Below are 13093 nucleotides of genomic sequence, written 5' to 3'. Positions count from 1 at the left end.
GTATGCGAAAGATCAATCAACGATTAACTAAATAGAGCCGCAAGTTATTCACACGGCTGTGAATGCAAACTACATCGTAGAAAAATCATGTTTTAAAGTGTCGCTAGCCGTTGAACCTTGAAGACAAGTTTTATTGGTTTAGTTAAGTTTTCTTTTCTGTTTCGTCCCGGAAAAATGGTATCCCGATTGAGTTTAAGCATCGCTGGATTTCTTGTGACCACATTTTTCGGAATCGTGATTGCTTGTGTAAGTTACGATACTAGGTTAAGAGTTAGTGTTTAAAATACTCGAAATTCAAAATTAATACTAAAAAATATGCCTTAATAAACTCGGATCCAAGCTTGGAGAAAAGTGCAACACGTGAACATGATCAGTCAGTGAAGATTTAAATGTTCGGAAATGCAAATGCTAATCAAAGAGCACAAAAATGACGTTTATGACAGTTTCTCTTTCCATGGCGACCGTAAAAAAAACTCAACAATTTTTCACAACGTTTTATGATGAGTGACTCCCAATAGAAAAGTTGTTTAAAATAATTGTTTCGTTCTTTTTAATTTTGATACTCTTATATTTGAATAGAAGAGATTCAATTGTCAATGACATACCTATTTATAGAAAATAATTTAACAAATTCCTTCTAATGTCTTTCAGCACGGTGGTTACAAGGTGAAAATTATCAAAATGGAGAACTGCGCCGGTCCAGAGGCGGTCGTCAGAATTCACGACAATTTAACGGCGGTACTGACGAGGAAGTGCGACTTCAAAGCGCAAAGTTGCCTGGACCACAAGCCTTTTGCCGAGGCCGAAGCCAAGTATACGATCAAAATCCACGGCATTCCGTTCATCAAAGGAACGGTCGATCTTTGCCAAAAAGTACCCAGATGGTCCCTGGCGGCTCCCGTTGTGTGGGCGTTCAATTTCAACAACAAGTGCCCGATGGGTGAGGTGGGATTTCGTGAACCACTTATAAACTAGTAGTAGGTATCAATTATACGTCTGTTTATTATTCCTATTAATTCATTTGTAGGGAACCCTTTGCACCGATCCAAAACGTGTTTTCAACATCAGTCCGTTCAAGCAGTTTCTGCCATTGATGGTTGGAAAAATAGAAATGCAAATCGACGTGAAACATGATACGGTAAGTTTAAAACCTTGAATTATTTCATCAAGACGAAATTTGTTGACACAACCTCTATTTGTAGGGCAAAAGTTGCATCAGATCCGAAATGGAGCTGTTTAAAGAAGAAATGCCGGAAAAAGCTACAAAACCCGTGATGAAAACTCAAAGCATCGATACAAATACTGCTACAAGTAGTTCTTCCTAATGTGACACCAAAAGTTAAGCTTAAAAGATTGCTATATTATTTCCAATGGAAAATTATATTAAAGAGAACGATGCGTCTTCTTGAATCAATATATTTGTTGTTTTAGTTATAAAATCACCTTAAGAAAAAAGTTGGAACAGCTATTGGTTTCATATTTTTGGGGAAGAACGCATTAAAAACCATCTGCTTTCTCTTCACAGATCCCTCAAAAATTAAAAAAAATGGTAGATCACAGAGTTTTAGAAAGTTGACGTGTTGACGCATGTGACGCCCAATTTTTTTTTGTTCACCTGATGAATTCGTTCTTCCAAAATATATTTACGTTGAAACGAAATACATTTTCAACATAACAGTTCATACGGAGCCATGAGATACGGGTATGGAGTACGCTGCATTGGAAATTTATCGAATTAAATAAAGTAATTTCATTGTATGCTTTTTCACATCTTAATTTTTTTTAAGCATTTTAAATCCTTCTGCATCTAAAGTCTTATTAAATGTAAAAGATTGCTTTGTTATAATGTTTGAAATAATTTCTTCAATAGGTATTTTCTCATGTAACGTGTAAATATTACAAAAGAATTGACCATCAATTTAGAAATGAAAACTTAGTTAGTAGCACTTTATTCTAAGATTGATAATAAATATGGTACTGAAACGTTTAGTGATCAGGGAAGTAAGCGTAGCGATAAGATGAAGTATACGCAGAAAATAATTAAAGTGCGACAGACGTATTAATTGAATCTCTGAATTGAGATTCGTAAGAATCGTAAAATCATGACAAGGCACAGTGGTCAAAAATGCGAAAAACGTGATTGTTGCTTATAACTCTTTTAGTTCACATTTTAGCTTATTGATGTCTTTGAAGAAGTTTGTCAGTAAAATTAGTTCTATAATTAAAAACTTTGATTTTTCTGATTAATCCCCCTACAAATTAGATAAAATTTCTAACTGCTCTGTTATAGGTTTTATCTCTATCACGTCTTTGACAAACTTGTTTAAAATTAAATTTTCTACAACTTTGTTTCAGATGTCAAGTTTCTAAAATAATTATTCTCCGAGCTATCAGCTAAATATGAAACTAAACCTCTTAAAAAGCAGTTTATAAATAATAACTTTTTTAAGTTAATTTTAGGTTTAATAATATGTTCCATAATATGTTGATACTGCAGAGCTATGTTGAAAAGATTACCGAAAATAGTGCTTTTTCACGCCTTATTTTACAAACACCGGGCCGCATCGGGCAGCCCGCTTTAGATGCGAAATGAAGTCAAAGATTCCGTCTACAAGCTGTAGGTACAACCGTCTGTTTCCAATTGCATCCAAGCGAGATACATCCATTTTACTTTTTCATGTTTGCATTAATAGCAACGATTTCTATGAAACTATAGCGTATTTAAAAAAAGACGATGGAAATCATTTGAAATATTTTTATCATAGTACATAAGCTGTGTTTGAATTGCATTTTTTTGGAAGCAGAAATAAAATTATTTAAACGTAAGTTGATTTTTTTACAGCAAATGTGAACAAATTCGATCAAAATTCAGACCAAACGGGAAACCTGACGGTGCCGAAGTTTGCCCAAATTTTCTCTTCGTTAAGGTTGCAGCAAAATGGGTACGATCAAATTTCGGAAAACTGGCCCAAAATATTGCCGTGTGCAAGATTTCAGCTCATTTATTTATTTTTTATTTACATAGTATACCGTCTCACGACATAACTTGACGAACATAATTCCTATAATTCACTCGGTCCATCGCAACCGTTCTTCAATTCCTCGGGCACCCCACGTTCGCCAGATCACGTTCCACTTGGTCTAACCACCTCGCTCGTTGCGCCTTCGCTCGTCTTGTTCCTACCGGGTTCGTAGCGAACACCTGTTTTGCAGGACAGTCGTCCGGCATACTCGCAACATGTCCCGCCCAGCGTATCCGGCCAGCTTTCACCACCTTCTGGATACTGGGTTCGCCGTAGAGTCGCGCGAGCTCGTGGTTCATCCTTCGCCTCCACACTCCGTTCTCCTGTACGCCGCCAAAGATGGTTCTTAACACTCGTCGCTCGAATACTCCGAGTGTACGCAGGTCCTCCTCCAGCAATATCCATGTCTCGTGCCCGTAGAGAACAACCGGTCTAATGAGTGTCATATACAGGTTACACTTCGTGCGAGGGCCAAGTCTTCTCGACAGCAGTTGCTCCATAGTAGGCACGACTTCCGCTGATAATTCGCCTCCGGATCTCACGGCTGGTGTCATTGTTTGCGGTCACCAGTAAGCCGAGATCGACAAGGTCTTCGACTATCTCCAGCTCGTTGCCGTCGATCGTGACCTTGTTATTACTGGACAAGCGAGTTCGGTCGGACTCGGATCCGCAGGCCAGCATGTACTTCGTCTTGGACGTATTAATCATCAACCCAATCCTTCCTGCTTCGCGTTTCAGTTTCTGCCGACTATATCAATGTCATCGGCAAAGCAGATAAGTTGACTGGATCTGTTGAAAATCGTGCCCCGCATTTCGCCCACCACTCGTCGAATAACACCCTCTAGCGCCACGTTGAATATCATGCAGGATAGACCATCACCTTGTCGAAGCCCCCTGCGCGATTCGAATGAACTCGACAATTCACCCGAAATCCGCACACAGCACTGCGTTCCATCCATCGTCGCCTTGATTAGTCTGATCAGCTTCCCGGAAAAGTCGTTCTCGTCCATGATTTTCCATAGCTCGTTACGGTCGATCGTGTCGTATGCGGCTTTGAAGTCGATGAATAGATGGTGCGTAGGGACTTGGTGTTCACGGCATTTTTGGAGGATTTGCCGTAATGTGAATATCTGGTCCGTCGTTGACCGTCCCTCCATGAAGCCGGCCTGATGACTTCCCACGAATCTGTTTGCTAGTAGCGTTAGGCGGCGAAGTAGGATTCGGGACAACACTTTGTAGGCGGCATTGAGGACAGTGATCGCTCGGTAGTTCTCACAGTACAATTTGTCGCCCATCTTGTAGATGGGGCATATTACCCCCTCATTCCACTCCTCCGGTTGCTGTTCTATGTCCCAGATCCGCACTATCAACCGGTGTAGGCAATCGGCCAACTTGTCCGGGCCCATTTTGATGAGTTCAGCTGCGATACCATCCTTCCCAGCCGACTTGTTTCTATTCAGCTGGCGAATGGCTTCCTTAACTTCACTCATCGTTGGGAGTGGCTCCTCTACGTCGTTGGCTACGCCGGCGATGTAACTTCCCCCACCGTCTTGATCTCCTGCATGTGCGCCGTTCAGGTGTTCATCGAAGTGCTGCTTCCACCTTTTGATCACCTCACGATTGTCCGTCAGGATGCCTCCGTCCTTATCCCGGCACATTTCGGCTTGCGGCATGAAGCCTTTGCGGGATGCGTTGAGTTTCTGATATAACTTTCGTGTTTCTTGGGAACGATGCAGCTGCTCCAGCTCCTCGAGCTCCTCCTCCTCCATGCGGCGCTTTTTCTCCTGAAAAAGTCGGACTCGCTGCCTCTTCCGCTATCGGTGATTTTCCACATTTCGACGGGTGCCTCTTTGCACTTCGGCCATCACCCTCCTACACTCCTCGTCGAACCAGTCGTTCCGTCGAGATCGCTCCACATAACCGATGACGTTCTCCGCAGCACTGTTGATGACGGTTTTGATGGTATCCCAACAGTCCTCGAGAGGGGTTTCGTCAAGCTCACCCTCTGCCGGCAGCGCTGCTTCGACCGATTGAGCGTAGTCTCCCGCGACCTCAGGTTGCTTCAGTCGCGCGATATTTAACCGAGGCGGGCGCCGGTTTCGCGTGTTGTTTACTACGGAGAGTTTTGGGCGCATCTTCACCATCACCAGATAATGGTCCGACTCTATGTTGGCGCCCCGACAGGATCTGACGTCGATGATGTCCGAGAAGTGCCGGCTATCGATCAAAACGTGGTCGATCTGTGATTGAGTTTGGTACGGTGATCTCCAGGTGTACTTGTGTGGGAGGCGGTGCTGAAAAAAGGTACTACGTACGGCCATTCGTTTGGAGGCGGCGAAATCAATAAGTCTGAGGCCGTTTTCGTTGGTCAGGTGGTGCGCACTGAACCTTCCAATTGTCGGTTGAAATTCCTCTTCCTGGCCGACCTGAGCGTTAATATCCCCGATGACGATCTTGATATCATGTTTTGGCCAACGGTCGTATTCACGCTCCAGCTGCGCGTAAAATTCGTCTTTGTCGTCACCGGTACTTCCGAGGTGAGGGCTGTGCACGTTGATGATGCTGATGTTGAAGAACCAGCCCTTGAGTCTCAACCGGCACATTCGTGAGTTGATCGGCCACCACCCGATCACGCGCTTTTGCATCTTTCCCATCACTATAAAAGCTGTTCCAAGCTCGTGTGTGTTTGCCGCAGCTCTGGTAGATGGCACGACCATCTGGGTACGTTCGTACCGTGGAGCCCTTCCAGCATACCTCCTACAGCGCTACGATGTCGAATTTGCGGCTCTTCAATCCGTTGGAGAGCACGTGGGTACTGCCCACAAAATTTAGAGATCGGCAGTTCCATGTTCCAAGTTTCCAATCGCTAGTCCCTTTTCGTCGCGTGGGTCTTTGCCGATTTCCATCCGAAATTTGTTGTTCGTTGCTCATGTTGTTTGTAGGCTCGCAGCTAACCCCACTATCTCGCAAGTGAACCGTCGTGACGTTGCAGTTTTGGGTCCCGAACACCACCAGGACGTTGTTGCACTCCGCTCGCCGCCCCTGACATGGTGAACAGACGCGTACGAAGCCCCCTAACTCAGTCTGCATGCGACCAAAGCATCCACCGGGGTCGGGTACCCAATCTCGGCTAAGGTTGCTCGCACCCCAGCTAGCACCACGGGAAGGTAGAGAATCGGAGTTGCAGACAAGAGGTGATATGACCACTACCCGAAGGTTGGGTGTATGGGGTCTCGAGTTGCACATTGATTTGATTTAGGGGTGCCTCAAAGGACTTTGGTTATTTGGTTATTAGATCACAGGGTTCTCTGACTTTGTTAGTAAGTAGGCAAGGAGAGGGAGGTCACTGAGGTTCAGTGAGTTTGTTTGTAAACATCGGTAAATTTGTTTGAGCTGAGGGCTTTGTTGGTAAACAAACTCCACGAACTCCGCAGTAGCCAAATCAAAATGGCTGAATCGGACATCAAATCACAGAGACATCAAATGAAATAAGAAGCAGAAGAATTACAAAAACTATGGCTGCAATTGGTAAGACCCAACCATTTTTAAACATAATATTCATTTGTTCAAAAATCACAAAATATTCTATAAGTGATAAATTTTATTCAAGAATCAATTTGAAATTTTTCTTGAAAAGAGTTTGATTTCTATTTTATCTAAGATGTTATTTGACTTTTTTTCTTAAATAATTTACTGTGGAACTCAATAAGATCGAGTTGAGTAAAGTAAAAAATAAAAAAATACTTCAAAATGATTTTGAAAAAGTTACTTGGGTCGAATTTAACTGAATACTAACTTCTGCACTAAACTGGCCCCAAAAATGCTTTTTAGTTAACAAAAATTTTCATATTTTGATTTTAATAACAATCAAGATAATGACATGTGATATTATTTTATAATCTTTTGATATTAATTTGTGTCAGCTATGCAAAGTGAAGGAATAAAATACAGTCGTGAGTCGTGATAAAGTTACCAATTTAAATGCTGTACGACTTTAATGCTGACTTTGTAAAGTATCATGTACAAATATGCTTTGCCTATATAAAACATTCAAACGTAATTTTTTACATAAAATCTTTTAGATTTATCATCCAGTTATGCGATCCTGATCGATTCTTATATATCATATTTTGAGGTTAGTCTGAGGCCCTCAAACCTGTAAAATTAACAATGTATCATAATGAAAAGGAAATATCATTATTTTATTCAATCATTTGAAATTTTTGCCAGGCTAACACTCGTTTCATCATTATTCAATGAAGGTTTTTTATGATTGTTCAAAAGTTTCATTAGGAAACCTACGAAGTTTAGAAGCTTAGGAGTCTCCGCAAAACAAATCATCACATGTGCTGCACTTCCTTTCCTCTATCGACCGGGTCATTTTCACCAAATATTTAAATATTCTGTCGGTGACTCTCCATACAAAATATTTTTTTTGGAAATTTTCTGTTTGAATTCTTAAAAAAATAAATATATTTTAAGTGTTTTATAATTTCAGAGGTGCTGATTATCTTAATTTTTACTTCCATTACTTTTAAATAAAACTCAACAATGTCATCAAAAACATTGAAAAATTTTCAATTTTTTTTTAAACTGGTTAAAGAGCTGTTTGAACGTAAAAAATGCTTAAAAGTACCTTCTAATACTAAAATTAAAACATTGGCTGGCAAATCCGGTCAGCACTCTGAGAGGGTCAAATTATTAGAAATTATTAGAATTATCTAGAATAATATGAATTCATATATGAATCCATTGTCTTTAGATTTTCTGATTGTGGCAACACTGGAGGGAAATTTATCAAAAAAAGCTCACTGATTGAGAAAGTCAGTGTACAATACACAGAAAAAAATTTTGACTATTACGGGTAACTAAAAATTGCAACCTTCAAAATAAATCACAAGTAATTAACAAAACCTGTAATTTTAAATTGTTTTCCTTGAAAGTTAACGAAGATTCATTTACTATTACAGCAAATGTCCTGTAAAAAAGCTGTACACTAAAAATTAAATGTCACGTAATCATGTTTTCGACCAGTAAAATTACGGTTAATGTCCTGCTCCTTCTTGTTACAGGACATTTGCGTAATTTTACAGGAAAAAAAATTTGCTGTGTAGGAAGCGCTATAACTTTTTTTGTGATGAAGCTTGTCGTGATGCCATCTGGACGATTGTCTTAATTGAGGCTTTAAAAAAATTAAAAAAATCAATACTCTAAAGTAAACGATCCGTTAAACACAAATTTTGATAAAAAATTAATTTTTATACTTCTCCTAATTAAATGTTTCATAATTCCATTTGCATTTCAGACTCAATGCAAATCGCTACAGCAGTTCATTCTAGGTTAAATGTTGCGTGTTACTGTCTTTTGATACAATGATCATTATAAGGCTGGAGTTTCCTTTAACCTTTTTATTTTATTTTCATTCATTTTCCAGGCCAATTTTTGTAACCCTGTTGTTCTCTGTGATTCTTCCATTTTATTCAAATACCATTACTGTTAAGGTTAAATAATATCAGCTTCTACGGTTTCCAACCCACTATGTTATTATAACTATCTCTTGAATTCTTTGTTTAAAATAGAATTTTATAGTTTTTTTGGAATTTTTTTTTTAATGGATGAATCTAGTCTAAAACTCTTATAAATTTGATTTTTTTCCTTAAAAACGCATTTCAATCTTTTTTCGATCTTGAATTTACAAAAATCAACAGTATTGTTGGAAAAAATGAATTGCTAATGATAGATAGCAATCTAGCCTGCAGCGCGTTAGATTCACCATATTTTGATCATCTCTTACTTATTTCAGTTATTCTACTGGACACTGAAGTTCTTCTTTATTTTTAAATAGAACCTTCTTATTGCTTCATTAATGTTACAGTAAAAGAATCATTACTTCTACAATTATGGTAAAAACTATAGAAATCTTTAGTTCGAATAAACCATAGAAATCCATAAAAACAAAAACAAAAATAAACGCAAAAATCTGGTCTAAAACCGTCAATGAAATTGAAATTTCTCTTGATCGTTTTTTATCGTTTTGTTGATTATGAATTCAATTTAAAATATCAACAGTACTTCAATTCTCAAGCAAAAATGAAGTTCAAATGATTGATAGAAAATTTATTCATCTTCAATATGAGAAAAAGAAATATAAAATATATGTTATGTAGCGCAAGGTAAACGGATTTAAGTGCAAATACTATTACTTTTAACTAGATTTTAGAATTGAAAACTGGTCTGCTTAGATATGTCTAAATTTAATCTGAGGTAAACAAAATTCAAAAATGCCATAAACGAGTGGTATCATCATTTTTTTTTGTTTTCTAAAGTGCGTATCCATTGGCATCAGAGCCTGTAAATATTGTGAAAATATTTCAAAGAAGAATTTCGAAAAAAAGAAATTTTTTTCAATATTTTGTTGGAAACCAACCAAATGGTGTTGGACTGTTCTTGTTCATGTATCATAAATGTTTTTTTTGACGAGAGTTAGTTCTCCGAGGTATACACATATGAATATAAATTCATGTTACATTTCGATAACACCAATTATAATAAGGATTTTCTAAATAATAAAATTTTAAATGAAATGTTCATAAAAAAATAAGATTTTCTGAAAATCCAAATCACTAATCTTTCCATTTTTTATTATTTCTGAATGACAAAAACTTGAATAAAAATAAAAAAATGAATTTTCAATGAAAAAAGTTACTATTCTATTATACTGAAATAATTTTACAGATAAAAATTCCTTAATATGGATTACAAATCTTCAAAAAAAACAAAACGTATGGGAACTCACTGACCAAATATTTTAATTTTGCCTGGAAATGATTCAGAAAAGGCTAAGTTTTCCATTTCTGAAAAAAATAGAGTTACTGTATTTTTTCTTTTAAACATCTTCTTGCGTTGGGAAATTATATCCGATCGTCAAAGATCCGATATTGCCAGCTCAACAGTCGAACATCGTCTACAATATCCCATGTCGTGATTGCGAGAAGGTTTACATCGGAATGAGCACCAACACACTCACAAAGAGACTGTATGGGCACAAATCCGATGTAAACAGATATGAAAAAGTTTTGGAGAGCGGAGTCACCAGCACCACTGACATAAAATTGAGATTGGGAGATACTACAGCCATGGTCGATCATATCGTCAACACAGAGCATAGGTTCGAACACACCAGAACCAGGATTGTTGATAGAGCGAAATACTCATCAACATTACGTGTATTGGAAATGTGCCACATTACCAATACTGACAATACGGTAAATTATAGGACAGACACAGCTAAACTCAATACCACTTATACAGGAATTTTACAATCAGTCAGAACAACATCAAAATTCAGTAATAGTAATAGTTCCAAACCACAAAACCCACACACAGCAAAGAACCAATCCAACCAACTTCCACTCATTACCTCAGATAGTCCAGCTTCCAACCCCATCCACATATTCCACACAATAGATTCCATAACTCAAAACGACAGTTACAGTGCGCCATCGCAAATCGGATGAAAAATTGTTTTTTAATCCCGATCGAAAAAGTAATTTAACAGTGAGAAAGTAGCTAGAAATAGAATTTAAATATAACAAATATGTATTCACAGAAGAGCAGCGAAGACTGGACACCTGAACGTTGGAAAAAAACGAAATCTGACAATAACAACCATTAGACAAGTGAGTTTACACTCTTTAAACCAGACTCTTAACAATGCTCATTGTAAATTTTTGAAACTAATAAATTCCAGTGCCCTTGAGGAAGACCACCAAAAATGGTCGAAACGTCGGGCATTTCACAAATAAAAGTTGTTTGATTGAAATCCAAGACCGAAAAATAGCCAAAAATTTAAAAATAAACATCAAAAACGGTCGATAACATAAACCTAATCTTCTATAAACAATGTGCAACACTCGGTATAAACAAATACGGTATAAGAAAGTACCTATTCGATTTTTCTACAAAAGATTCTCAAAGCAACCTTTGAAATCAATGGATGTAAAACGCCCTAGTCCCTAGTGATGCTCCAAAACTTTAATTTCAAATCGACTCGAAAATAGCACAAAGTTCACAGTGAAAATAAATAAATTCTGTTTAAAACTTTGGAAACAAAACGAAAAAAATATGTTTGTGTCCGAATGGGCCTATTACTACCAACCTAGTATCAGAATTTCCGTTGGGGAGTGGCTTGTTCGACCTGGAAGCCAACCGTCGTTGTAGACCAAAATTCAGCCAGTGGTCGTCGTGCAGCATGCAAATCTTCCCCTTGGAAGATGGAATTCACGAATCAAATAAATAACACGCGACTTCTACTTAGTATAAGAAGTTTTAATCAGAGCGAATTGGTCTTAAAATTAACTTTATAAAATGAGGCCTTTTAAACACCCGGCCAAGGTTTAACTTTATTCGCGTCGATCGGTAGTCGGTGGTCAACTGTCTCATCGGTCCTCGGTAAAGCAGCTGTGCAGTGGTAAATTGCGGGTATTGTTCGAGTAATCCAATTGTTATCGGAGAACTCACGCTCTTATCGGTCGTCAGTATGATCATTGCTGATCATCGATGATCAATTCCTCCGATGACGACGCCTATTATCGTGTGTGGTAGAAGGAAAAGCATGCATGGTTTAGGCTACGAGATGCGAGTGTACTTATCAGCAGATCAATTTCTCGATGGTTTCTCTGACTATACCTCCGCTTCTCATTAATCGGGTTTATGCTACGGTACAGTGGTTCCCAAACAGAACAAAATATGTTTTCCAAGTATTTCGTATTTCTACACATGAAAACAAGTGGTTTTTCAAAAGTACAATTGAATGAATAATTTTGAAATTTTTGACTGTATTTTCAACGGTGTGGATTTCAACCTAATTTTTCTGCCTCTGTTGGCGATAAGTCTGGTGAACCAATTCGATTTTCAATGCACGTTTTTAACTCAAACCCGATCGAAAGTTGCAATTATTTTGCATTCTAATGATAAATTAGGACTAAGCAAAGAATATGATCGATGTATAAGGTTGATAATCGGCCTGTATTCATTGAAAACTGTATTTCAAAATGTAGCGTATAACAAGTGGTTTTGTTCACATCTTTCCTAGCACCTTGAGAAGAGGGCGATTTATTCAATAATCGATAAGGACATTTTCACAGAAAAAGCAATCACCTTTGCGTATAAGCCTATTTCATTTGCACACTTTTTACAACTTAAGTGATGAATAACTAAAAAAATTAGATTATTATTCGCGTTTAAAAGAATATCTACAATTTTTTTTAAATAACAAACTCATTTGTGTAAGAATTCCCTAAAAACTTCGCAAATCTTAAAAATCTATCAAAATATAGTTTTTGGCGATTTACCCCGCAAGGACATTTTGAACAGAAGTACCCTACACTTTCCAGGGCAACATTTGTTTATTTAGCTTAATTATCGGCATTATCACTTTATCTTCAGGCACTGTATCGATAATTGTGTTAGTTCTCGTTAACAACCTGTTTTAATTAACGTAGAACCTGTCATTCATCATTTGACTCTACAATCATACACTTAACGCCTCGTGAGAGTTTCACCTAATCACGTGCGAATCTTACTTAATTAGTCGCCGAGGGTATACAACATTGTTTTGTTTTAAAAATAGCGTTAAGTGTCAAGGGTTTTCTGATGAAATAGAATGGCGATTATGAAATTTTCCACTGGTTTCTTAAATAGTGAATTGTTAACAATTTCGAATTATAACCTCACATCATAATATTTGGAACAAATCTCTTCATGAAAAAAAGCTTTGAGATTCATTCGTCGAACAAATTGGACTCAGCTGAGGTACTTTAAACTTATTTTGATTGATTCACTGTGCAGGGAACCTAAATTGTTATTTAAAACTGGGAATGGATAATTGAAGAATCACTTTGTATTTAGAAAATCGTTAAAAATGCTGAATTCAAACATTAGGTATACCTTTTTTCATTTCAGTGAAATACCGATACTTTTCTGGTTATATTTTCTTCAGAAGTGTCAGAATCGCAATTATCAGAATAACTATAACTACTTGATGTTTTCCCGCCAAGACAGTAGTTTTA

The 13093-nt window shown here is 37.6% G+C and overlaps 1 protein-coding gene across 1 annotated transcript; it reads left to right on the top strand.

The window, feature by feature from the left end:
* On the top strand, window positions 1-1414 carry LOC129747903 (uncharacterized). The gene is made up of 4 exons (XM_055742302.1): window positions 1-246; window positions 652-945; window positions 1028-1138; window positions 1203-1414. Exons 1-4 carry the CDS (start codon window positions 175-177, stop codon window positions 1323-1325), a joined length of 600 nt encoding a protein of 199 aa, XP_055598277.1. The 5' UTR covers window positions 1-174; the 3' UTR covers window positions 1326-1414.
* Window positions 1415-13093: the final 11679 nt, after the last annotated feature.

The sequence above is a fragment of the Uranotaenia lowii genome, chromosome 2 (genome assembly GCF_029784155.1).
Source record: "Uranotaenia lowii strain MFRU-FL chromosome 2, ASM2978415v1, whole genome shotgun sequence".
Taxonomy (NCBI): domain Eukaryota; kingdom Metazoa; phylum Arthropoda; class Insecta; order Diptera; family Culicidae; genus Uranotaenia; species Uranotaenia lowii.
The sequence above is the reverse complement of the archived record's forward strand: the minus strand, read 5'-3'. Positions and strand labels throughout refer to the sequence as shown.